We start from the raw sequence: 26,753 nt of genomic DNA on the forward strand, positions 1-26,753 counted from the left end.
GTGAGCCCACTGTTGGGTAGAGACACTCTTTATATGTTGCCAACTTGTACTTCCCAAGTGCTTAGTACAGTGCTCTGCACACAGTAAGCACTCAATAAATACTATTGAATGAATGAATGAATTGATTCGACTCCATCTAACGCTATGCTCACAAAAGTAAAGATCTATTCAATATTACTGATACAGCTTTTCTCAAGGACAAACATGCTAATGGGTGGGAAAATCTGTGGGGATATAGCATAAAGTTTCTTTATACGATAAATTCCAGAGCAATTTTATTGATAGGCATCATGAACAAACAGTTTAAGTGTACAACCTTCAGCAGTTCGCTGAAACTCAAAGAATTGCATCCACTAATCCATACGATTGCCCTTCCATTTTGCTAAATTGTGTTCCAGTAGCCTGAAAATGGTCACTTTTCCTCCAAAAAGAGTGTAATTTATATCCAGGAAGTAATTTACTCACCAATGGGATGTATTTCTCTTTCTACCAAATACAATTTTCTCCATTTTTAAAATTCAGTGAGCTATAAAATGTTGATAGTCACAGTTTGCAAACAACTCAGAGTTTGCATTATTTATTGGATTTATAAAAACATTCCACTGCCATAGAGCTCTGTCCCATAAATTATAAAGAAAAAAAACCACATGAAAATCCAGTTAAAATTGTAGTTCCTCTCCACCTTACAGGACTCTTCTCGACAGTCAGAGAAAGGAAAAGTTAATGAGGTAGGCCATGTTCTGAGCCCAGAGCCCAAAGAACACCAGCAAATTTCTTGAACCGAAAAAAAAATAAATCCCAAAAAACGAAGGTATGACTTTTGGCCATGTTCATAGTCAATCTGTCACTAAATCCTGTTGGTTCAAACTTGACAACATTGCTACAATCTGCCCTTTCCTTTTCATCCAAACTGTTACCACATTGATCCAGGCTGTTAAACTATTCTGCCTTGATTCCTGCATCAGCCCCCTTGCTGACTTCCCTACCTCCTGTCTCTCCCCACTTTACTCTGCTGTCCAGATCATTTACCTACAAAAACATTCAGTCCATGTTTCCCTAATTCTCAAGAACTTCCAGTGATTGCCCATCCACTTCTGCTTCAAACAGAAACCAACATGAACCTCTGCATCAAGTATAAAGTAACGTTTAGTTGCTCCTAGCATCCAGTTATTATTATTATTATTGTATTTGTTAAGCGCTTACTATGTGCCAAGCACTGTTCTAAGCGCTGGGTGCTCTTTTTAAGACATAATATTGGTCTAGATGGATCACTGGTCTGGTCCAGAACTGGAATTGCTTATATTATTATGCCCTTGTGATAATATTCAGTTATTTTTTTTCTTGATAATACTAAAGCAACATTTGGGGAGTTTCACTTCCTCCAAAGTAACTGTGAAAAAGTTAAAGTTTAGTGTGTTGGAAAAGGAAGCTTTACTGGCAGTTCATGGAGCCTTTATGCGAAATAAACTAGCAGGGTGCTTTTTGTGAGACGTGATTCTTAGCAAAATATTGTTAAATGAAGATGAGGGAAAACTCTGGAGGCCAGGACAGCTAATATACTCCTTTGATCAACAATCTTGCCTGTCTCGCCGCTGACCCCTCAGCCATGTCCTGCCTCTGGCCTGAAATGCCTTCCCTATTTAAATTCAACACACAGTTACTCTCCCCTCCTTCAAAGCCTTACTAAAGGCATTATCTCCTCCAGAAGGTCTTCCCTGACTTCTCCCACTCCCTTCTGCGTTGCCCTGACTTGCTTCCTCTGTTCTTCCCCACTCCTGGCCCCACAGCACTTATGTACATATCTGTAAAATTTATTTTTTTCTATTAACGTCTGTCTTCCCCACTCTAGACTGTAAACTTGCTGTGGCCAGGGACTAGGTCTGTTTATTTTTGTATTGCACTCTCTCAAGAGCGTAGAACCATGCTCTGCACATGGTAAGAGCTCAATAAATACAGTTGACTGAATGAATGATTGGCAGGCACTGTGTCCATCCCGATTATCTTGTATCCCTAGTGCTTAGTTCGGTGCCTGGCACATAGTGCTTAAGAAATACCTTTTTTTAAAAAAACAAAAGGAATTACAGGTCTGGAGAAAGATCAGGGTCGGAGATGGAGATTCGGGAATCATCTGCAGAGAGATGCTAGTTGAAGCCTTGGGAGCAAATGAGTTCCCCAAGGGAGTGGATGTAGATGGAGAATAGAAGGGGGCCCAGAACTGAGCATTCCCACAGCTAGAGGGTGAGAGGCAGAAGAAGAGCCTGTTAAACGGACTGAGAAGAACCAGTCAGAGAGACAGGAGGTGAACCAGGAAAGTGAGGAGAGGACAGTGTCAGTGAAGCCAAAGTTAAATATTTTCAGGGGAAGGGGAATCAGCACATCCTACTCGAAAGAGCAAAGGTCTTGGGGTCGGAGGGCATGGATTCTAATCCATCATGGGAAACAGCATGGCACAGTGGGCGTGGGAGTCAGAAGGCTCTAATCCTGGCTCTTCCACTTGTCTACTGTATGACCTTGGGCAAGGCACTTCACTTCTCTGTGCCTCAGTTACCTCATCTATAAAATGGGGATTGAGGCGGTGAGCACCACCTGGGACAGGGACTGTGTCCAACACAATTTGCTTGTATCCACCCAGCGCTTAGTATAGGGCCTGGCACACAGTAAGCACTTAACAAATACCATAATTACTTATTATTTACTATTATTTATTATCTCACCTCTGCCACTTGTCTGCTGTGTGATCCTGAGCAACTCATTTCACTTCTCTGTGCCTGTAACCTCATCTGTAAAATGGGATTACGATTCTGAGCCCATGTGGGACCGGGATTGTGTTCAACCTAATTTGTATCTACCCCAGCACTTAGTACAGTGGTTGGCACATAGTAAGTGCTTAAAGAAATACTATTAAAAAGGGTTGAGGGAGAGATGGTCCTCAGTGTCGAAGACAGCTGAGACGTCGATGACAGTTAGGATGTACCTTTCTCTCTACTCTTCCACCTCCAACCACTTGTTCACAATGTTCATCTGATCTGGAACTCCCTTGATGCCCAGATCCACAGACTATAGTCTTCACCATCTTCAGTAGCCTCCTAAAATCCCAACTCCTCCTCCTTCCCTAACTGAACTTGGATCTGTACTCTTTAGGCAGTTGGTATTCTCCCTACCCTCAGGACCACAGCACTTACGTACAACTCTGTAAACTATTTATTTATATTAATGTCTGTGTCTCCCTTGCTGTGGGTAGGCAATGTGTCTGCCAACTCTGTTTTCTTGTACTCTCCCAACCACTTAGTACAGTGTTCTGCATGCAGTAAATCCTCAACAAATACCAGTGATTGATTTCAAAAGTCCCAAGTGGTATCAACCCAATCACTCTTAGCATTTAGGCACTTATACCCCTCCTCAACAATTATGAATACACATACATTCAATTATTCATTCTGTTACTTTGTTCTGACATTCACACCCCTACCTATATCTTCATTCTTCTGCCTGTACCCTCTTAATAATTGTTTTTCTGCCTGTCTTTCCCATTTGATTGTAAGCTTCATGAGGGAATGGATAGGTACTCTTTGCTTCTGTTGTATTTTCCCTACCACTTAATACAGCAATGTGCAGTTACTATGTGCTCAATAAATACCACTGATTGATTGATTGATTCAAGATCTATACAACAGGATATGAAGCCAGTGGGATAAACTCATGATGACCTCCCATGGGCCCTTCCAGGTTTACAATGCTATGACAGTCTGGTTATAGAGTTTTAGCTAATGATAGTTGACTTACTGGTTAAACAACGAGTGGGAAAAGATAGATTTCCTCATTACTGGGGAGCATTCATAATTACTTTAGGTAACTCCCCTCCAACACATATTAAAAATATTAAAATGAGTAGAAAACCCCTCAAAAATTCAAGTTTAGTTTCAGACTCTTCCTGTTACATGCAGAACCCTAAAAACTAAAATAAAACTGGTGTAAAACCATTCATTTTAAAACTACCCATAATGTTTTTTCAATAAATTATACAAACATTCATTAATTCACTTCAGAAGAAAATTAAGTAGATGCATTCGGGGATGTTTTGTAATCTAAATCTTCTCTTTTCCATCGCAGTCATTACAAATGACAATAGAACTTGTGCATTAAAGACCTTACTTTCAGATTCAAAAGCAATTAAGTTATCTGCATTCAGTTCTAATGAGAAAAAGGCAAACTCTTCTACTGCTTTTGTCAACTCAAGGAACAAGCACCAGAAAATGAGATAGTCAAATTCCTCAATTCATCGAAATGTGAGCAAATGTAAATGCATTAAAAGGAAATGTGAAGTCAGGGCTCTGTTTTGGATTCCCTATTCAGACCGGTACCCTCACTCTCTGGGGAGTTCATTTGCTCACCTGGCTGCAGTTACCACCTCTCTGTAGGCGACTTTCAAATCTACCTCACCAGCCCAATCTATGAATTTTGGAACAGAACAGTGCCTTTAGTAATTTTAACTGTATAATGCCTGACAAGGAATTTAGGCATTATACAATTTTCTAATAACAACAGAAGCAGGTAAATAGCAAACTGAAGAACACAGAAGGATTAGAGTGGAAGTAATGACAAAGTAACATCAATTACATTCCCACCTCTTTTATTACATCACAGGCAGCCAGCTACTCCAGACCTCTCACTTTGCTGCAGGGGATCCCACTCTCATCCCACAATCTGCTGTCCTGCGCACCTGACTTGGGTGCCACGGTCATTAGAAGTACCTCAAATTTAGCATCAGTTCTATTTGATGACTATCATATTCCAGCAAGAGTTGCTCCAAAATCTGCAGGTATAGTTACGTGTCGGTCAGAATCCCTGGGTTCCAATTCTGGGTTCCAGTTCTGGATCTGCCACTTGCCTGCTGTATGACCTTAGGCAAATCACTTCACTTCTCTGTGCCTCATCTTTAAAATGGGGATTAAGACTGTGAGCCCCTTTTGGGACAGGGACTAAGTCCAACCTGATTAGCTTGTATCCACCCCAGAGCTTAGAACAGCACGTGTCATATAGTAAGTGCTGAACAAATGCCATTTAAAAAAAATTTAAAAAAAAACTGTACTCATAGGTACATATTTTGTTAAAATAGCCAGGGCCTGGGAATGTGGCAACCCAGAAATAATGCAATGGGTCTAACTACAGAGGAAACATAAAAGCAAACTGAACAGAGCATCACTACCCTACAATGTTTGGAGTGAAATCATCCTTCAAGAAAACACTGCTCAGTGTCAAAAGACAAGAACTCCTTTAGGCCTAATTCTTCCTGAGCAGCTTTAAAGAGTTGTTATTTCTGCCTTTATTTGGGCTCCTCTAGCAGAACTCCAGCTTCCATCCCCAATGTCACTAGCTCTATCAGCACATTCGGAACACGTCCCTAATCTATTTGCTTTATAATTCGTCATTCATGGGATCATCACTTCTAGAGAAAGCCTGGGCTACTTTAATCTGCTGTTTCTTTTAAAAATAGTCTAGCAAGCATTAAAACAGCCATCAGAGAAACCCAGCCAGTGGGGAAAGATAACATTAATGACTAGATGCAACATTCAGAGACTAATTAAGTGTTTGATCCTTTGGTTCTTATCCACACGAAATGATAATTTAACAGAGGGGCTTTCAATAGGATTCTTTATATAATTTTACTATTTGATATTTCCCACAAGCCAGAGTCCTCAATGTGAAAGAATGAATAAACAGCACTTTTACCATTATCTAAATTGACTGTTTTCTCCCCTTATTTATGCACCTAATATGTTCTTTAAATTCCTTAAGATTAATTAAACTATCAATTAAAGGAATTTGGAAAACCCTTTTGAAAAATGCTAAAAAAAAAAAAGGGTCTAGCCCCTTACATCGATGCAGTGGGGGGAAAAAAAGCTACCACTGAACTGAGTAAATCAAAAGCTTTAAAATAAAACCACTTGGGAAAGAGGCCCTAGCAGGGTATTTATATTTTCAGCACCAAATTTCCTATCAGTGAGTTTCATGGCTCAGAACCACTGGCTGTGTTCACAGGGATAATGGCTCTGAAGCAAATTGGGAGTTTGTGGTGCCCAATAAAACACACCCTAGATTAGGGTGGAATCCAGTGAGCTGCCACAAATAGGATATTCACATGACACCATCACATTCATGCTGAGGTGATTCATGTGATGGACTTTGCATCTTGGAGCTGTTGTCCATGCATCTTCTCACTAAGCAATGGCCCTTTGTTTGAATGTGCCCCTTGGGGTTCGTCAGAACCTTGCCAGCCCACATAGAGAGTCAGGAGCATGATCGGGAAGCTGAAGCTGTGAAAGTATTTCTGGGTTTCCCCAGGGCCTGGTTCACCCTGCCAAAATTACACCACTTGACACAGATGCAAAACTATGAGCAAAATCCACTGTCAACTAGTGAAAAATAAATGGAATGTAAATAACAGTGATGGGTGAAAGTGTATGTATTTCATGAGTCCAGGAAGAGAAAGAGAGAAAGAGAGAGAGAGAGAGAGAGAGAGAGAGAGAGAGAGAGAGAGAGAGAGAGAGCGCGCATTCTATGGGGTTCACTGATCCCATAAGATAGCAAGCAGTTAGATAGATAGTAATTTTTGGCATGGATACTCCACAAATGCTGAAGCAGGTATTGATACTGGTAAAAACTGATTTCACTTCTCCCTTTGGCCCTTCACTAGCACAATGTTGAAAAATGTCACTCCTTATATAGCCAGAAATATAGCCGAAAGGCCTGAGGAGCCTAACCTCCTCACTGTACCTCATTCACGCCTGTCCCGCTACCGACCCCAAGCCCATGTCCTTCCCCTGTCATGGAATGCCCTTCCTCCACACATCCGTCAAGTTAGCTCTCTTCCTCCCTTCAAAGCCCTACTGAGAGCTCACCTCCTCCAGGAGGCCTTTCCAGAATGAGCTCCCTTTTTCCTCTCCTCCTCCCCGTCCCCCCCAACCTACCTCCTTCCACTCCCCACAGCACTTGTGTATATTTGTACAGATTTATCACTCTATTTTACTTGTACATACTTAGTGTTCTATTTATTTTGTTAATGATGTGCATACAGCTTTAATTCTATTTGCTTTGATGATTTTGACACCTGTCTACATGTTTTGTTTTGTTGTCTGTCTCCCCCTTCTAGACTGTGAGCCCATTGTTGGGTAGGGACCGTCTCTATATGTTGCCGACTTGTACTTCCCAAGCGCATAGTACAGTGCTCTGCACACAGGAAGCACTCAATAAATACAATTGAATGAATGAATGCCCAGTCTTTTCCTCCCTCCCATCTGCTGCTGCAGCACATTGCTCAATGGCTTTCTTTGTGTTTTCCTAGGGTGGTGCTTTTAGATCACAATAACCATGGCAGAGGGGACTCTGTATGACTGATGCAAAGCTCATATATGATGCTCTTGGTCTGCTGAGTTGAAGGAGCCCTCCAAGCTTTGTACTCTCCCAAGCACTTGGTACTTACATAGTAAGTGATCAATAAATACCACTGATTCATTGATTTATAGGATTCCTTATTACATTCCTGAGCATGACTATGGGGTAAACATGATTGAATCTAAAACTTCAGTCCTTCTTTTCTCCAATGTGAACTGGAAAGGCTCAGACTAAGTAGCCAGCAATAGCTACTAGTAGCCAGCTGGCTTTGAAAAGCACCCCTTTTGTCTAGGGTCATTCATTCATTCAATCATATTTCTTGAGCGCTTACTGTGTGCAGAGCACTGTACTAAGCGCTTGGGAAGTACAAGTTGGCAATATATAGAGACGGTCCCTACCTGACAATGGGCTCACAGTCTAGAAGGGGGAGACAAACAACAAAACAAGTAGACAGGTGTCAATACCATTAGAATAAATAGCATTATAGCTATATATACATCATTAATAAAATAAATAGAATAGTAAATATTTACAAGTAAAATAGAGTAATAAATCTGTACAAACACATACACAGGTGCCGTGGGGAAGGGAAGGAGGTGAGGGGGGATGGGGAGGAGGAGAGGAAAAAGGGGGCTCAGTCTGGGAAGGCCTCTCAGAGGAGGTGAGCTCTCAGTAGGAGTGCAGTCTCATGAGGACCTACACTGTATCTCTCTGATCCATTCTCCTCAAGCCAGCCCCAGTGGGGTTTTTTTTTTTTGTCATTCCCAAAGGCTACCTAGTAAACAGTACCTTATGAAGGTGTCCGTTTATTGGCCACCTTGGTGATGAAGGCAGATGGATTTTGCTGCATTGAAATTTCAGTTTTAATGCTGACATAGAGCTTAGGACAGATCATTTAGCACAGGACATAGAGAAATAGGACAGATCTTACTCATGAGCAAATAACTCTCTGAAAGTATAAAAAAAAACCCAACTGCATTTGTTCACCCTGACTGTTCCAGGGTATTAGAAGACCACGTCTTTGGCCAGATCTCTGTCCACAAAAATGCAGAGGTTTGAGCAATGATCTGGTGAATTTAGGACTGTCATAACAGCAATTCCAAGCAAATCAGACTCCTCCAAAATCTGTCTGCCTGACAGGTTGTTGGCTAGCGTCAAATCATCCAGAGAGCTGCAAAACATTTCACTTCACCTTTGCTAATCAAAGCCTTAATGCTCCTGAGATTAAAACATGTGATTACAGAGGTTTTTGAAATAGTTTTCTAAAATTACTTTCCTTAAATCACGCTTTTTTTTATAATGACATTTTACCCTCACGTAATTGTAACTAAAAATACACAAGAAGTATTCAATAATAATAATGATGATGATGGTATTTGTTAAGCATGTACTATGTGCAAAGCACTGTTCTAAGCACTGGGGAGGTTACAAGGTGATCAGGTTGCCCCACGGGGGGCTCACAGTTTTAATCCCCATTTTACAGATGAGGTAGGCACAGGGAAGTTAAGTGACTTGCCCAAAGTCACCCAGCTGACAGTTGGTGGAGTCAGGATTTGAACCCATGACCTCGGACTCCAAAGCCCATGCTCTTTCCACTGAGCCACGCTGCTGATCAAACTTCTTGAGAAAGTTTTCGGTTTGGACTTCAATTAAAAAAAGGATGTGTCAAAAAATGAAGGTTATGTTTAAAAAGTGTACATCCTATGGAAATGGGGATACAGTGCATTTCTAATTATCCCTACATAAGTTATCTGCATGGCATATTATCCCTGTAATTGATTTTCAAGTGCTTCGTGCACCGTTTCTGAATGACTTCCCCCACTATCTAGCTGAGCCCTGGGACAGACTCAAATGTCCATTAAAGCCCTGACAATTTTCCAAATTCTCCTGTCATAGTTCTTAGGGTGCTTGGTCAGAGCTGCTGCTGTGTCACTCCAGTACGCGTCTCCAGAGTCCAGTCTTGAAGACCTCTGGACCGAGAGCCGGCCTGAAGGAATTATCTTGTCCTGACAGTGATCTTCTTGCTGAGACAATGGGTGCAATAAGTGAGTACAAAGGCAGGGGTGTGGAATATTGAAAAGTGCATGAAATAATTTAATGTACAAAACTCATTAAAAACCAAAGTGATAAGCATAAAAGGCTCATGCTGTGTCATAGCACAACAGACCAATCATGGGAGAGTTGGGACAGGTGGGCTTGACCTGAAGATGTGTGATCAAGAGAAAGTATAAGAGCATATTTTACAGATATTTTATAGATGAGGGGACTGAGGCCCGGAGAAGTTAAGTGACTTGCCCAAGATCACACAGCTGTATGTTTGGTTTTGTTCTCTGTCTCCCCCTTTTAGACTGTAAGCCCACTGTTGGGTAGGGACTGTCTCTATGTGTTGCCAACTTGTACTTCCCAAGCGCTTAGTGCAGTGCTCTGCACACAGTAAGCGCTCAATAAATACGATTGATTGATTGATTGATATATAGGGATTATTCACAGCCTCCAATATCTAAGTCCTTCATTTAATTGCATTTATTGTGCACTTACAGTGTGCAGAGCACTGTTCTAAGCACTTGGGAGAGTACAATAAAACAGACAGACCCATTCTCTGCCCACAAAAAACACAGTCTAGAGGGGGAGACAGACATTAATATAAATAAATTGCTGATGTGTACACTGGGAATGTGTCTGGTATACTGTACTCTCCCAAGCACTTAGCACCATGCTCTGCATACAATAATCATTCAACAAATGTGATTGATTGATTGATTGAAGAGCTGTGGAAATGGGAGAAGAGGATAGGAAAGCTTAGTCAGGGAAGGCCTCTTGGAAGATAGGTGCCTTCATTAAGGCTTTGAAGGTGGGGATAGTAATTGTCAACATATAGTCAGGGAATATGTTTACCAACTCAATTGAACAGTACTCTCCCAAGTGCTTAGAACAGTATTCTGGATACAGAAGCACTCAATAAATATTTCTGATTGACTAATAGATTCCATAAAGGTGAATGAGCAAATGGGATGAATACTCATTTTGTAACCTCAACATTACCACTTATCTAGAAAATCTCGGAAAGCAGTTTTGTCATTTCTTCAGAGGTATCATTCCTTAGACATATTGAGTAGGTGTTTACCATGGTTTTCACTTTCCTTCCTTTTCTTTCTTCATGTATCTCTGGTAATATTGTTTCCTCTCCCTGCTGCTTCTCTCCAGTTTCCTTCTTCAGTCCTCTTTCTCGCTGTCCTATAAAGAAGTCCAATTTCCCCTCTGGTGGTTTCTCCCCTATCTTCTTTTCATCTTTCTTCTGCTACATAGTTTTCCCTCTTCCGTCTTTTTTAAGAACCAATTGGCATTCACTTTCTCAAAAGTTCCAGTAGGCTTTAGGGGGTTTTCTTCTCATTTTTTGGACTATTTTTCTCTTTCTAGGGAGCAAAAGTGTTTACTTTTCCTTTATTTCAAACTCACTGTCTCTTTTCTTTGGGACTCATTATATTGTGAATATATCTGGGCTTTGTTTTTCAATCATTTAATTGACTTTTTCTATCTGTTTTTTCTAGTACGTTTTCCATTTTCCTTATGTGTACTTTTCCCCCACTCAGATTTTCAATTTACTTAGCAGTCATGGTAGGTTTGTTTTTTTATGTCATTTAGCAAAACTGTTCTTTGGCTTTTTTTTAAAAAAAAAATCTATTTTCTCATTTGTAAGCTCTTTTAAAAAAACTTCCCTTTCCACTTTTTTGTTTGCACTGTTTCTTCTTCGTGCAGTTTTTCGTTCTGTGGCTTATTAGCTTGAACTATCATTTTTTATGCCTCTTTTCAGATCTACTCCCATTCTGACTTTTCACTCCCCATCAGGCTTGCCTATGGGCTAGCAATCCAGCAGCTGTCCATTGGGCTTGGAGGGAGTGGGCTATATGTGTCCTCTCCATTCTGGCTGCATGGGCACATGTACAGTGAAACCAGCAACCACTCAGCATATGGAAAACACACTCGCTAACATACTAGCTGTTGACAAACTGTCAGAATTTATGTCAGACCAAAAACATCTCACAATGTCAAAATCTGACATTCGCTTGATGACAAATCACTTGCAGGTAAAAAATAAAAAATAAAAATCACTTTAGCAGGACCCGGTTCACCTGCCCCCCAAAATATGATCTCTGAGCGGATGGAGACGGTATCCAATTTGATGAAGATGACTTCTACCTAATTTGAGAATTGCTGATCAGGATTCGACTGCAGAAGAAAGGGGGAAGGGGAGTTAGGAGTACAAAATTATGGGTAGAGGGTCTTTTTCAAAGATCATTCCGGGTGGACAATTAGGAACTGAGTTAGGAAGCCGATCTATGTGCGACTTCTGAGGGGTCAGTTCTCAATTGGAAAGCATCATCATGCCTTCTCTTCCAGCTCTAACTAGTGACTAGGTTGGGTGATGCTTATAAGACTGGGTTTGACAGTGAGCAAGGTAAAGAGTTCCTCAAAATGGTGCACTGAAGGGATGGAGGCATGCCTCACCTCCCGGCAGGCAAGCTAGGTGCTGCTACCTAGAACCAGAGCCTGTGACCCTTGCGTGTGCTCCACACTTTCCCACACAGGTAGTTCAAAATGATTATACCACAAAGGGAACAACACATACCATCAATAGGGTATGTGATTACGGCGCGGAGGCGGGAACTTGCTTCTCACCTCCCAGCGCAAGGGTTCCTGGAGTCAGCCCTGCATGTTCAGCAAGCTGACGCCAAGTTTTATTACCTGGAAGTGCCATTAGTTAACTATTTATCTTTTGATTGTCGATGACCTGTTATAGTAGCACATGCCAACTGTGCATACCAGACCAGGAGAGGAAAGCCTTCATCTGTATGAGAAAGCAGTTCTCAGCACATTCATATAGCATATGAATCACCATAAGAGAAGAAAAATGGGTAATAAGTATTTGGTCGTAATGCTCCAGAAAAACAATCACATGGATGGAAGTAATAAATGTAAAATATGTTCACCCTTTAAAAGGCTTATTATTTATAATGTCAATTAATGCCATAATTACTGAAATGAAATATTGATAATTATAATTGTAACTACATAAAAACCTAGGAGAAAATATCTGTTAAAAAATAGCTATAGACCCCAACCAAATAATCCATCCTCTCTGAATAATTATTTCTTATTATTTTATACAAGATCATTATAATACTGTGAAAACATAAAAGAATTTGGGAAAATGCTTATTTAAATTATACATTTTTAAACCCTTCTGTGAGAATTAAATCTAATTCATAATCAGACAAAACATAAAACACCTAATTATGTTGTTCTAGTGGCTTGTAGTCCTCACATAGGTAGAATTATACATATGTAATATATATATTGGATATTTCAACCATTTGTTCCCAATGGAAGTTCATGAGTTCAGTTCCTCCAACAATTTCGCAAGTACAATCTTTCAAAAGTAATTAAAAAGGGGATGGGGGTGGAATCTATCATAAAACAATTTTTCAATTGTTCTGAGATGAATTTCATTAGTCCACAACTTTTCTTGTTATAGGCTTCTCAGCCTAATCTACATAATTACCAATATCACAATAGAGTAAATTGTTCTAATTAAGCACTCAAAAGATTTTCCTCACAAAAACTCCTTATAAACTGGAGAAAGCCATTGTCCTTATTGTGATTTAAATTATGAGTGCATTTACTGTTCCTGAAGGAGAGAGAGGAGCGATTTAATCAGACAAGGAAGAGTAGGCAAACTTCCCTAATATAGCTTTTACCATGCACCTCACTAGATAGAATATGCACAGCTTCCTTTTAAGCAGAGATCATCATCATCAATCGTATTTATTGAGCGCTTACTATGTGCAGAGCACTGTACTAAGCGCTTGGGAAGTACAAATTGGCAACATATAGAGACAGTCCCTACCCAACAGTGGGCTCACAGTCTAAAAGATGGCCATTCAGTAAACTGAGGTAGCTGCATCAGTACCAGTAGTATTTACTGAACACCCACTAGACCCTCACATTCATCCTCTATTCTATTAATTTTATTTTGTTAGTATGTTTGGTTTTGTTCTCTGTCTCCCCCTTTTAGACTGTGAGCCCACTGTTGGGTAGGGACTCTCTCTATGTGTTGCCAACTTGTACTTCCCAAGCGCTTAGTACAGTGCTCTGCACACAGTAAGCGCTCAATAAATACGATTGATGATGACGATGATGATCCCAGTGTAAAACACAGCTTCTTAGGAGGACTGATTTTTCTAGGCTTGCTTAGTAAAGCACCACTAAACCAGCGTCAGACTTCTTGTTCTCCAATTATTAATCACCTATTTAACACAGACAGCAACAAATGACTTTGGAGAAGGGGTTGCTCTGTGCAGGTTTGGCAGCTGAATTCAGCGAGACAAGATGAAGAATCTCAACCGAAGGGCCCATGGCAGCAGCAGCTGCTACCTCCCTTGAGCTGCCTGTATTTGGCAGTTAGATACACATTGATGCGGACTGGGATGTGCTTTGACTCTTTAGAAAATAGATGGGGCAGGATCTGACCAGACTGACCTCTTCCACCAGTAAGAGTTTTCATTCCCCAGCAAGAGCAATTTGTAAGGCAGGATGAAGGTTGGGGGGAAGATTTGTGTCTAGGACCCACACTACTGCATTTTGAAGATGGATTTGCCAATGATACTTGATCCCTACCTACTTTGGAAAGAACTCAAAAGTCTTCAGAAGCTTCTCTATTTAAAAAATGACTCTACAAGGGGATTTTCACCTAAAGCAATGTAGATCCACCCCAATCTGAGCACTGGAGAGAAGCAGCGTGGCTTAGTGGAAAGAGCATGGGCTCGGGAGTCAGAGGTCATGGGTTCAAATCCCAGCTCCGCCAACTGTCAGTTGTGTGACCTTGGGTAAGTCACTTCACTTCTCTGTGCCTCGTTCCCTCATCTGTAAAATGGAAATGGACTGTGATCCCCACCTGGGACAACCTGATCACCTTAACTCCTCCCCAGTACTTAGAACGATGCTTTGCACATAGTAAGTGCTTAACAAATACCATCATAATTATCATTATTATTTAAATCTAGTGGGCTCCTCTCCAATTACCAGCTGTGAGGATGCAAGAAGATTAGATTTTAAAAATACAAAGACTTTAAAAGGAGATGCAACACAGAGTCACTCCAAATTTTGAAATGTAAGAATATTGCTCTTGAAAATAGACCACAGGGGTGAGCCAAGCAAGAAACCTAAGTAATTTCCTACAAATAAGTTAAATATTAAGGAGGGGGGGAAAAATCAATCAGTAGTGTTTGACACATTGTCTACAGAGTACTGCTCTAAGCGCTTGGAAGAGTACAATATAACAGAGTTGGTAGACACATTCTCTGCCCACCAGGTGCATATGGTCTAGACAGGGAGACAGATATTAAAATAAATTACAGATATGCAATTTAAGTGCTGTGGGGCTGAAGGTAGAGTGAATGTTAAGTGTTTTTATGGGTACAGATCCTAGTGCACAGGCAATGCAGAAGGGATAGTGAGGAGGGGAAATGAGGGCTTAGTTGGGGAAGACCTCCTTATTATAAGAATTATCATAATGATTTAGAAACTTGATAAATTTAGTTCAACCCCAGAAAATGACAGTCTTCTCAGAAGCACTATTTCGCAAACAGTAGAAATTGAGTTCATATTAAATGCAGCCCAAATATTTATTTTTAAACCTCCCCAAAGCACAGGCATTTGAACAATTGTAACAATCTTAAAACTAGAGTAGCAACAATGTTCGGAGGAGGCTAGCCAAGAATAATGGGTAAAGAAGGAACAATTGTGCCCTTGGATTTCGCATTATTCTTTTATCGTCGTACTTCAATTCTATGCTTTACTAAATGCCAAATAGTGCTACATACAGAATGAGTGGAAATAATGTAATTTTGGAGGAAAGGTGCTATTTAAATCTAAAATGATTAATACTATTCCTTCTCTTTTTGCTGATTAATCTGATCTTTATACATTATCTTAATATTGGAATTAGTTAAAAACACGATCACTATACATTCTTGAAATAAAACTTTTCTTGAAATAAAAAACTTGACAAGTGTCCAGTAATACTGCCTTTCGAATTAAGTTCACCGTATCAAATAGATTCCTAGTTCCCTAAAATGTTTAGAAAGCCTACCAGGGAGCAGTGATGGAAAAGTTAGATGCAAGAAAGGATTTGGAAAAGTAGGTGAAGAGTTTAGGACATACTGAGCTTGAGTTGCCATTTGGACATCCATATAGAGAATGACCTGGAAGCAGGAGGAGATGCAGGACAGTGGACAAGGAGATCAATCAGGGCTAGTGAGGTTGACTTGGGAGTCAACCATAATAGAGGTGCTTGTTGAAGCTGTATGGCTGAGTGGAAAGAGCTCGTGTCTGCGAGTCACAGGACCTGACTTCTAATCCTGTCTCTGACAATTGCCAGCTTTGTTACTTTGGGCAAGTCGCTTACCTTCTCGGTGCCTCAATTTCCTCCCCCGGGAAACTGGGATTAAATATCTGTTCTCCCTCCTAGAGTGTGAGCCACATGTGGGACAGGGACTGGGTCCAATCTGATTAACTTGTGTCTACTCCAGTGCTTACAACAGAGCTTGACACATAGTCTGCACTTAACAAATACCATAATTATTAGTAGTAGAAGCTGAGAGGGTGCATATGAGTTTCCCAAGCCAGTGAGTGTAAATGGAGAATTGAAGGGGACCAAGAACTGAGCTTTGAGGGGCTCCCACAGTTAGGAAGTTGGGGGGGTAGAACAATCAGTGGAAGAGACTTGGAGGGGAAAAAAGGAAAGGCTGTGTCAGAGAAACCAAGGTTAGATTGTATATCCAGGAGAAAGGCAGCCTAGAGACGATGTGGATTAGGACAGACAGTGTCTGTTAGATTTGGCAAGGAGGAGATCAATGGTGTCTTTGGAGAGAGCAGAGAAGAGGACATGGAGGCAGTATATGTAAACAACCTGCTCAGAGAGTGTGGACGGAGATGGTAGGTGGGATATGGGGTGATAGTTGGATGGATGGTTGTGGGGTCAAGAGAGGGTGTTCTTAGGACACGGGAGGTATGGGCATGTTTGAAAGCAAGGGAGTAGTGGCTGCAGATGGCAATCAGGAAGGGAGGAAGTGTGAGCGAATTATTGTGGCTCCTTCTTAGGCAACTTCTGCCAGCTGTCTCTATACATGTTCCTGTTTTCATAATTTCAATAATTTGAATCTGTAGACCTGCCATTGATAGACACTTTAAGCAACACAGAGGTCATGGAGGAGTGGATAGAACATGGGCCTGGGAGACAAAAGGTCATGGGTCTCCCTCTGGACCCCAGGAAGTTCTTCTGTGGGTCTGACTGGAGTCTCCTGCTGCAATCCAAGTCGTTTCCCCCTTGGCTGGTCCTAAGTGGCGTGGCTTAGTGGAAAGAGCGTGGGCTTGGGAGCCAGAGGTCGTGGGTTCTAATCCCACCTCCGCCACTCTTATTCATTCATTCAATTGTATTTATTGAGTGCTTACTCTGTGCAGAGCACTGTACTAAGCACTAAATTATCTGCTGTGTGACCTTGGGCAAGTCACTTCATTTCTCTGGGCCTCAGCTGAAAAATGGGGATGAAGACTGTGGGCTCACTCTGATTACCTCATCACTACCCCAGCGCTTGGCACATAGTAAATGCTGAACAAATACCATTATTAGTATTAGTATTATTATGTTGCCAACTTGTACTTCCCAAGTGCTTAGTACAGTGCTCTGCACACAGTAAGCGCTCAATAACTACGATTGATTGATGGGTTCTAATCCCAGCTCCTCCACTTGTCTGCTGTGTGACCTTGAGCAAGTCACTTCACTTCTCTGGGCCTCAGTTCCTTATCTGGAAAACGGGGATTGAGGCTGTGAGCCCCAGATGGAAGAGGGACTGTGTCCAACTAGATTTGCTTGCATGCACCCCAGCGCTTAGTACAGTGCCTGGCACACAGGAAGCGCTTAACAAATACCATGATTATTAATATTATTATTGTCAATTAAACTCCAATTGTACCCGATCCAATACCTTCGGGGTCACAACATATCATCTGCTCTTGTCAAATGAATTCCTTTTTAGTACATACCTACTCTATAATAATAATAATGGCATTTATTAAGTGCTTACTATATGCAAAGCACTGTTCTAAGCACTGGGGAAGTTACAAGGTGATCGGGTTGTCCCGGGGGGGCTCACAGTCTTAATCCCTATTTTACAGATGAGGTTAACTGAAGCACAGAGAAGTTAAGTGACTTGCCCAAAAGTCACACAGCTGACAAGTCTATTTACTATTTAATAGAATTTATTATTCTATTTATTTTATTTTGTTAATGATGTGCATCTAGCTTTACTTCTATTTATTCTGATGACTTGACACCTGTTCACATGTTCTGCTTTGTTGTCTGTCTCCCCCTTCTAGATTGTGAGCCCGTTGTTGGGTAGGGACCGTCTCTATATGGTGCCAACCTGTACTTCCTAAGTGCTTAGTACAGTGCTCTGCACACACTAAGTGCTCAATAAATGCGATTGAATGAATGAATGAATGACAATTGGGAGAGCAGGGATTTGCACCCCTGACCTCTGACTCCAAAGCCCATGCTCTTTCAACTGAGCCACGCTACTCTGATTTTCCTTCCCAACGGTTCTACCACAGACAGCTATAGCTGGTCCATCAGTCCCTACAACATATATTAAAGCCTTCAATCTTCCAGAAGTTGCCATGGTTTTGGCTATGCTATTTCGTTAAAACTGATGAGTTGTCCTGGTCAACATTTTTTATATCCAGATCTCAGCCTCATGTTCAATTGTAGCTTTGCTGCTGCAGCATACTGCATATGCTCTAATTTTAGTTTTGTAAAACTATGATCAACAGTCAAGAACAACACTCAGATTATAACGTGCTACGCTTTACAGCTTGTGTTTCAGCTTTGGTGGCCCCTTCAGTCCTAGTTTACAGAAGCTTCATGGTCTAATGGATACAGAATGGGATTGGGAGTCAGAAAGACCTGGGTTCTGAGCCCAGCTCTGCCCCTTGTCTGCTGTGTGACCTCAGACAAGTCATTTCCCTTCCTCTGTGCCTCAGTTATTTCATCTCTAAAATGGGGATTAAGAATGTGAGCCCCATGTGGCACAGGGACTGTGTCCAACCTGATTCTCTTGATTCCACCCCAGCACTTAAAACAGTGCCTGAAACATAGTAAGTGCTTAACAAATACCAGAAGAAAAAGATAATGCCTGAATAGCTTATGGGTGATGGCCTCCTCCCGCATCCACCCTGGAAAACTGCAAAATGCTGTTTGCAGAAATGGGAGAAGAGCATGTCAGTGGAAAGAGCCCGGGCTTTGGAGTCAGTGGTCATGGGTTCAAATCCCAGCTCCGCCAATTGTCAGCTGTGTGACCTTGGGCAAGTCACAACTTCTCTGTGCCTCAGTTACCTCACCTGTAAAATGGGGACTGACTGTGATCCCCCGTGGGACAACCTGACCACCTTGTATCCCCCCAGCGCTTAGAACAGTGCTTTGCCATTATTAAATGCCATTATTATTATTATTATTATTATTATTATTATGATGTCAGGAACCCCATGAGTTTCTCAAAAAGGCAAGGTAGTGGCTTTTGCGCAATGGAATACATCCAACTGATCTTTCTCTAGTTTACCACTATGCCTACTCCTCACTTTTTTTTAATGGCATTTATTAAGCGCTTACTATGTGCAAAGCACTGTTCTAAGCGCTGGGGAGGTTACAAGGTGATCAGGTTGTCCCAGGTGGGGCTCACAGTCTCAATCCCTATTTTACAGATGAGGCAACTGAGGCCCAGAGAAGTTAAGTGACTTGCCCAAAGTCACCCAGCTGACAATTGGCAGAGCCGGGGTTTGAACCCATGACCTCTGACCCCAAAGCCCGTGCTCTTCTCCACTGAGCCACGCTGCTTCTCTATAATTTTGGTATTTATTACAAGGTGATCAGGTTGTCCCACGTGGGGCTCACAATCTTTAAACCCCATTTTACAGATAAGGTAACTGAGGCCCAGAGAAGTGAAGTGACTTGCCCAATGTCACACAGCAGACATGTGGCGGAGCCAGGATTCGAACCCATGACCTCTGACTCCAAAGCCCGGGCTCTTTCCACTGAGCCACACTCCAATGAACTTTAGTGAGACAGGGATTTTTCCTCCCTAATCCCCATCCCAACTTCCCGCGTGCCCACTGATGGTGAGGCAGACAGAACCATACGTCCACGTGCCACAATGTCAGAATCTTTAGAACTGTACTGGAAATACATTTGTGACTAATGTTTCCTCCGTACATTAAACCAAGCCATTTTCTTCAGCTTTTCTTGCATTGTGATGTGATTATTGCTTTTGACGTGTAGTAAACCCAAATCTTCCTCGGCTTTCTCTTGGAGTAGGTCTTCAATAATTTGGTCTTTATGGGTAGTGATCTAATCTATCATACTTAAGTGTCCTTTCACCATTTGAATTGATGTGTCAAATTCCAATTTATATCATGATTAAGGGATTTTTAAAATTTTGATAGCTAGGTTTCAGAGTTAATAGATGTTCAAAGCAACCAAGTATGAGAAAATGGCTTATGATACGATAGTCATCATTGTATTTTGTTTTCAACACCAATTCCAGTTTAATTTTCTGCTTAGGGGATTCAATCCCAAATAAAATAGGAATAGAGCTAAGCAAGTCATCTTGAAATATTCTCACTTCATAAATCATTATCAATCGTATTTATTGAGCACTTCCTATGTGCAGACACCCAATTCTCCCGGAACATATGTTTTCACTATGTGTTTGACTATCAAGTTATGGAACTGGAAGGAACTGGGAGAAACTGGCCCACCAAGGCAAGACTTTACACAGAATTCTGTGGTGCTGGAAGAAACAGCTTGTGAACACACACATGATACAAGAGTGCAACACCAGAAACTGATGACCGCCACACCATGAATTGTCCTCACAAGACTGGAACTCTGGCATTTTAGGAATACTGTGTTCCTTTTAATTTCCTAATCCTTTCACTTGATTACCATGCATGAGAATTGTAACCAAGTACTCATTCTGCAAAAACCTAGCAAAGATTCAATCTTATTAACACTTAGAGCCTCTATTTTATAAGTTTGAGGACCTGAATGTAAGGTTTTTGTAAACGATAGATTGTCTACTCCGATTTTGTTCTGAGAAGTTTGAGATAAAGTAATTATCACAGTCTATAATGGGATGGGCTCAATATAGCTTGCACACCACCCCCTTTTGACTTGCTTCCAGAGGGCCACTGGCCCACGGTAGCTCCTTCATCAGTAGCTTGGTAGCCACGGATCTACTCAGGAGCCTACTGGTCTCGCACTACTGAGAAAGCGGCATGACAGGAGTCCAGGAATTTATTCCCTGTGGGGTCTTGGGCAGGTTAGAGCCATCACAGGCAGAAGTAGCTGTACTTCCAATGTCTACATCCCACCCACTCCCACCATTTCACTGTGTACACATGCATAAAGTATTTTTCCTTTTTTGTCAAAATGGCTTTCCTTACCTTGGCAATGGTAGACCTTCATTTCTAGCAGCCTGTTCTTGACTTGACTTGAATTAATCTTATATTTTGGCCAAAGGAAAACACTTACAGAAATGAGAAAATTCTGCTATTCTTGGCGATGGCCAATATGTAAGAAATATCTTGCAATAAAGTATGGTATTATGAGCTACTTGAGACAGATCTTTAACAAGTCAAATTATGATGCTTTCCAACTAATAGCTGCTTTGCCACATATTGGAATATCTTCAGAGACAATTACTGAGGCACAGGTGCACCCCCAGTTCCTCTGCTCCTCCTCCCCTCCCCATCACCCCTACTCCCTCCCTCTGCTCTACCCCCTTCCCCTCCCCACAGCCCTTGTGTATATTTGTACATATTTAGTACTCTATTTTATTAATGATGCACATATAACTTTAATTCTGTTTATCTATTTTGATGGCATGGATGCCTGTCCACTTGTTCTGTGGTCTGTCTCCCTCTTCTAGACTGTGAGCCTGTTGTTGGGTATCTATCTGCTGCCGAACTGAACTTCCCAAGCACTTAGTACAGTGCTCTGCACACCGTAAGCGCTCAATAAATACGATTGAATGAATGAATGAAAGGGACCACAATCCAGACCTATGTCACGCACTGAGGGCTGACGCAGCCCGGGATCAGTCAGCCCTACCCCGACATGATGTCCAGTCAATGCTGGGAAGTTGATACTTTCTGCAGTCATTCTTCTCCTTGCCCCATAACTACCCCACCGCTTCCTAATCAGTGATTTGCAGGCTGAGTTCTCTGTCTTAGCCAGGGCCTCAGGAGGGAGACGGCACACACGGGGAAGGAATGCATGAGGCAGAGGCCTTAAGTTGACTTAAGCCACCCCTTCTCTCCCACCCTAATTCTGTGCCATTGTTATGCAAAGTAGAAAAACCCTTGTTCAGCCACTCCCTCCTCCCACCTCCACTGACCGTGCCCACCATTTTCCAACTTGAAGCCTCTCCAAAGTGAAGGGAGACCTAGACTTGTAAATCACTGGGAGCGGTTGGGTAGGGATAATGGAAAGGTGGCAAAGGAAGGGACTGTTGCCCCTTCTTCTTACAGCCCTCTTTCAGCTTCCAGGCTCTCTTCTGCATCTGCAAATGTCTGCAAACTAAAACCATGTTTGAGGAACACATCATTGTTGTATCTTAGGGTGGCCCGTGTTCATGATTCCATCTGTTCGCTCTTATCTTTCACAAGCATACTGCTTATAGTGTAGTATCTGCATTTCCCTCATAAACCTCAGTTGAATTCCATTGCATCTTCAACTACTGGTATATAGTCATTCATTCTCATATTCTCATTCTCTACTGACACATTTTTTTAACTAGTAGGGAAGCCCATATTTTGATTATTTTCACTCTTAATTTTGTCCTCCTAACCATTTGAATAGCTAATTTTCATTATTTCAATTAATTTATCTTTGCTTAACCAATCAATCATATTTATTGAGCGCTTACTGTGTGCAGAGCACTGTACTAAGCGCTTGGGAAGTACAAATTGGCAACATATAGAGACAGTCTCTACCCAACAGTGGGCTCACACTTAGTGCAAGAAGAGTGATTATCCAAGCAGTTTGATCAATTTTTTTTATCAGTTGCCTTTTTTTGTTTTGGCTAAGCCTCAGATGTTTACTGAAATTAGTGGATTTTTTTTCTAGGCATCTTCACTGGTGACTCATTTCACCTTGTTGACTTGTTTATTGTTAAGCTTTGGCGTTCTTTATAGACTGATCTTATTTCAGGGACGGCTGCACAGTTCATTATATAATGCACATATTTCAGGTTTGATATTTCTCATTAAGATACTGAGGCAAAATGGATTATGCAGATAGATAGCCCATTAGATGGCATTTTCAGAAATGGATAACTTGCTGGTTGTCTGTACCTCTAAGTGTGTGTATCGGATACTCAACTACCTGAAACAGCTATGAAACAGCACCATAATTTGACCTGTTACAGAAGTTCTAACTAATCAAACTCCATGACTTTTATTCACAATTACTGTTGGTTCTTCTTTCACTTCTCATTCTTCTTCACCTAGGAGTAGCTCTCCATCATCTGATCTATATTTACAAGGATCTCTTTATCCACATTTCTGTTAATTCCCATTGTCCCGAGACCTTCTGCCAGATAATATTAATTTCAATCTTCAAAACCAAGTTCCTTACCATAATGGCTACATTTTGTATAGTTGCCCTCACTGTTAAGTAAGGATTTTGGCTCTAAAATTCAACATGACTTGTCTATATCTGAATTTCAGTTTCTAATTGTATGATTTCCAAGTAACAGTGAATTCATTTCTGCTGAGCACTTAATTCACTGCCTCAACAGTCCAGCTTTGGTGCTTGTTGGGCTTTTTATCAGGCAAAACTCAGTTCAAACTTCTTGGTTGATGCTTTTGTTTCTTGGAGTTCTGGGCCACTGAGCATCACTTGCTCCACTTCCCACTGTATGACTATCCCTTGGTGAACACATCCTCAATCTCCACTGTTGCTTCCAATTTTGGCCTTTGTTTGCCTCTAATTTTTCTCTTTTCTTTGGTGCAGTAACTTCAAAATCCCTGAGAAGCTGCCAACAGCCATTGATTACTACAGCCCTAAAACCAGCTAAGACATTGCCCACAATTAAAGGAATGAAAGTCTTTAAGGGGCATAAGGTGAGATTATTCTGATTTTAGTGATGGACTATTTTAACTCTTGGCCAGATCTGATATTTCTATTAAAAAAACCAAACAAACCAGGGGTCCCAGAAATGCCCTGATGGGAAATTAATCAATCAATGACATTTACTGACCACTTACTATGTGGAGAAAAGTGTACTAACTGCTAGGGAGAATACAGTACAATAGAGTTGGCAGACAAGATCCCTGCTTACAAGGACCTTACAGTCTAGAAGAGGAGACAGGCATTAAAATAAATTACAACTGGGGGGAAAAGGCAGAGCATAAGGATATGTACACAAGTGCTGTGGGACTGAGGGTGGGGGTATCAAATGCTGAAGGGGTACATACCAAGTGCATATGTGATGCAGACGGGAGGGAAAATAGGGTGGAGAAGCAAGGGGATCAGCGAAGGCCTTTCAGTGACTTATAATAGGGCATGGGTCAGGGGGTTTGGGAGCAGAGGATGTATGTTGTTGTGGAAGGGAGCTTTTCCATCGACTTCCAACCCACCAGTGTGGCCCTAACTTGTTTAATGGTACCTTCAAGCAGGGGAAAGGAGGACAACAAGGGGTAGTTCACAGAGCGTGCAGAGCCAATTCATTTCAGAAGTGCTCAAATAGCCCAGCAAGAACCCTACATTGACAAATGCTTATAAAGATGACCTTTAGTATATTTACCATATTTACCATTTCTAATATAGGAGTCATACCAAAAATCTTGACAACTGAAAACCCAAGGTCATCCAGTTCATTGAGAATATTGCATCACAATCTTACACAACCCGTTGGCATGGTCACCCAGTATCTGCCACCAGACGCATGAGCCCAACCACCCTTTCTTTTATCATCACATCATGCTTTACCCAGAGAGAAGAACAATGACAGAAAAATGTTTCCTAATTCTGCTGTATTCTAGTGTTTTATGGCAAAACTGAGTATCACAAACTTTTGCCAAAGGGTCCACTGCATTTTTTTCAGAAATCCCTTGGATTACTCTTTTTTTCTTAAATCATTTCAAAGCAGGATGAACCACACTAAATATTGTACAAACTGCAATAAATAGAAATGTAAAAATTAAGAGTCTAAGAAGCCAAACTGATGGATATTACAAAGCATGAAGTGTATCGATTTGCACTGCTTAAACCTTTACCTCGAGACTCTCAACACTTTACAGATGAAATCATTGAATGAAAATGAGGAGACTTTTGATCAGAAGACAATATTTAAAAGTGCAGTACCTGGTAAAAATGGGGCTATGTTCAGTCATTGCGACGAGAAGTTTCAGGGCATAAGCAGGGACCGGATCGGGTTCCAGAAGTATATGTTCACATCTGGAATAAACAACAATACAAAGTTTTTGAGGATTTGAAATAAATGTCTGCAACAAATGACTGGCCCATAAAATTCTTCTCAAAACACAGAACCAGGATAGCAGGAGACTGGCAACACATGATCTTGACCTTTCCCATTTCTGAGCTCCAGGATTCCCAGGTGAAGACCAGCAGGCTCCTCCTCCACCCCCATAACCACTGCAAGGACAAAGTCACAACCCTCACGGAGACAGAGAGGGGACAGGAACCTTAACTCTTATGTAAGGGTGGAATGGTGCCACAGAAAACTCCGTTTTACCCGGAGTCTCAGAGCTGTCTCTTCCTGGAGTGGTGGAGAGCCTGAGGACTGAGATTCCCTTTATACCACCATAAAGGATGCAATAAAGAGTGACCCAATCTTCTACTGATGGATCTTTGGATTGCTGCACCTTTATTAGTTGCCACCTTGACGGGCTGAATTTTGAATCAAATTTTAACAATATTAAAATTCAATATTTTAAATTGTTATCATCAATAATATTTTATTATTTTGAAATATTTTAATAAAATAATTGTATTGTTATAATTAATACCACTTAGAATTTAAATTTTAATTAAATTAAAATTGATTGATTTTAATTAAAATTAAAAAATAATATTTTAGTTATTTTAAAAGACTTCCCTCTTTACGATATGAGCAAGGGACCATGGGCTCCCTGGCTTCCTGCACTGTGTTCACTGTTTCATCCAGTGTAAGCACCCAATGAGTGACTGTGATGATGGGAAGAAAGCAAGAGCATTCACAGGAAATGAAGTTTAGCATCAATAAGCATTCCGGAATATAATACCAAAAACTGAAGCCTGAACTGGTTCAAGTCAGAGAAGTCTCTGGCGGTCCCACTGGGTTCTGAAAATGCCCTGGCCCAGACTGGAGAACTTCTGGGAGACCACTCATTCATTCATTCATTCAATCGTATTTATTGAGCGCTTACGGTGTGTACAGCATTGTACTAAGCACTTGGGAAGTACAAGTCGGCATCATATAGAGACCGTCCCTACCCAACAACGGGCCACCTTGAGGGTGCTAATGTATCTTAAAGGAGAACAGGATAAACTAAAATAGGTTCGAGTTGAAGAAAGAGGAATTTAGGTTAAAGAGCAGGAAGAAGACTGTATCAGTGAAAGTTGCTCAAGTCTAAAACAAACTTCTTCTCTGGGTATCTGAAGAACAGCACTGATAGCCAATTACCAACTTAAATGAGACTCTGTCTGTAATCAGAGGCCTCTAGAGTTCCTTTCCAGCACCAAGGTTTCTACCTGATCTTGGACCTCGTGAAAAAAAAAAAAAAAATCTGAATTTTATGAATATCTTGGTGTTACCCAAGTCCTTCCAGGCCTACGATTCTATTTTTCAATCTCCAACCAGATCTTCTATAAAGTGTTTTTTTTTTCCCCAAAGAGGACTAACCAACAGTGAAATGTGGACGATTGCTCTAGCCTTATTTCCAGAATCAGGAACTTCAGTTCACTGACCCTCAAGGTTTGTCCTTTCTTTTATTTCAAAGAGGTGACAAGAAAACTGACCAAAGGTGGGCCGGAAAAGCCTCGACCTAGAGAGAGCAAACACAGATCATTCGCCTTTCTGCCTAATAGTAAAACTTCTCATCAATAAGAGGAGGCTGTAAATTCCACATGATGATGGCATTTATCAAGTGCTTACTATGTGCCAAGCACTGTGCCAAGTGGTGAAGTAGATAATCAAATTGGACACAGTCCCTTATCCAACAAAAGGATCAATTTAAGAAAGATG

At 41.2% G+C, this 26,753-nt stretch overlaps 1 protein-coding gene across 1 annotated transcript in view; it reads right to left on the bottom strand.

The window, feature by feature from the left end:
• The window catches only part of ULK4 (unc-51 like kinase 4), a 542,391-nt gene that overhangs the window by 275,708 nt on the left and 239,930 nt on the right, over positions 1 to 26,753 (bottom strand). Inside the window, exon 30 of the mRNA XM_038768285.1 lies at positions 24,872 to 24,964. Coding sequence (XP_038624213.1) covers positions 24,872 to 24,964 — 93 coding nt within the window. The remainder of the gene's footprint in view (positions 1 to 24,871; positions 24,965 to 26,753) is intronic.

This window comes from Tachyglossus aculeatus, chromosome 2, assembly GCF_015852505.1.
Source record: "Tachyglossus aculeatus isolate mTacAcu1 chromosome 2, mTacAcu1.pri, whole genome shotgun sequence".
In the NCBI taxonomy this organism is placed as follows: Eukaryota; Metazoa; Chordata; class Mammalia; order Monotremata; family Tachyglossidae; genus Tachyglossus; species Tachyglossus aculeatus.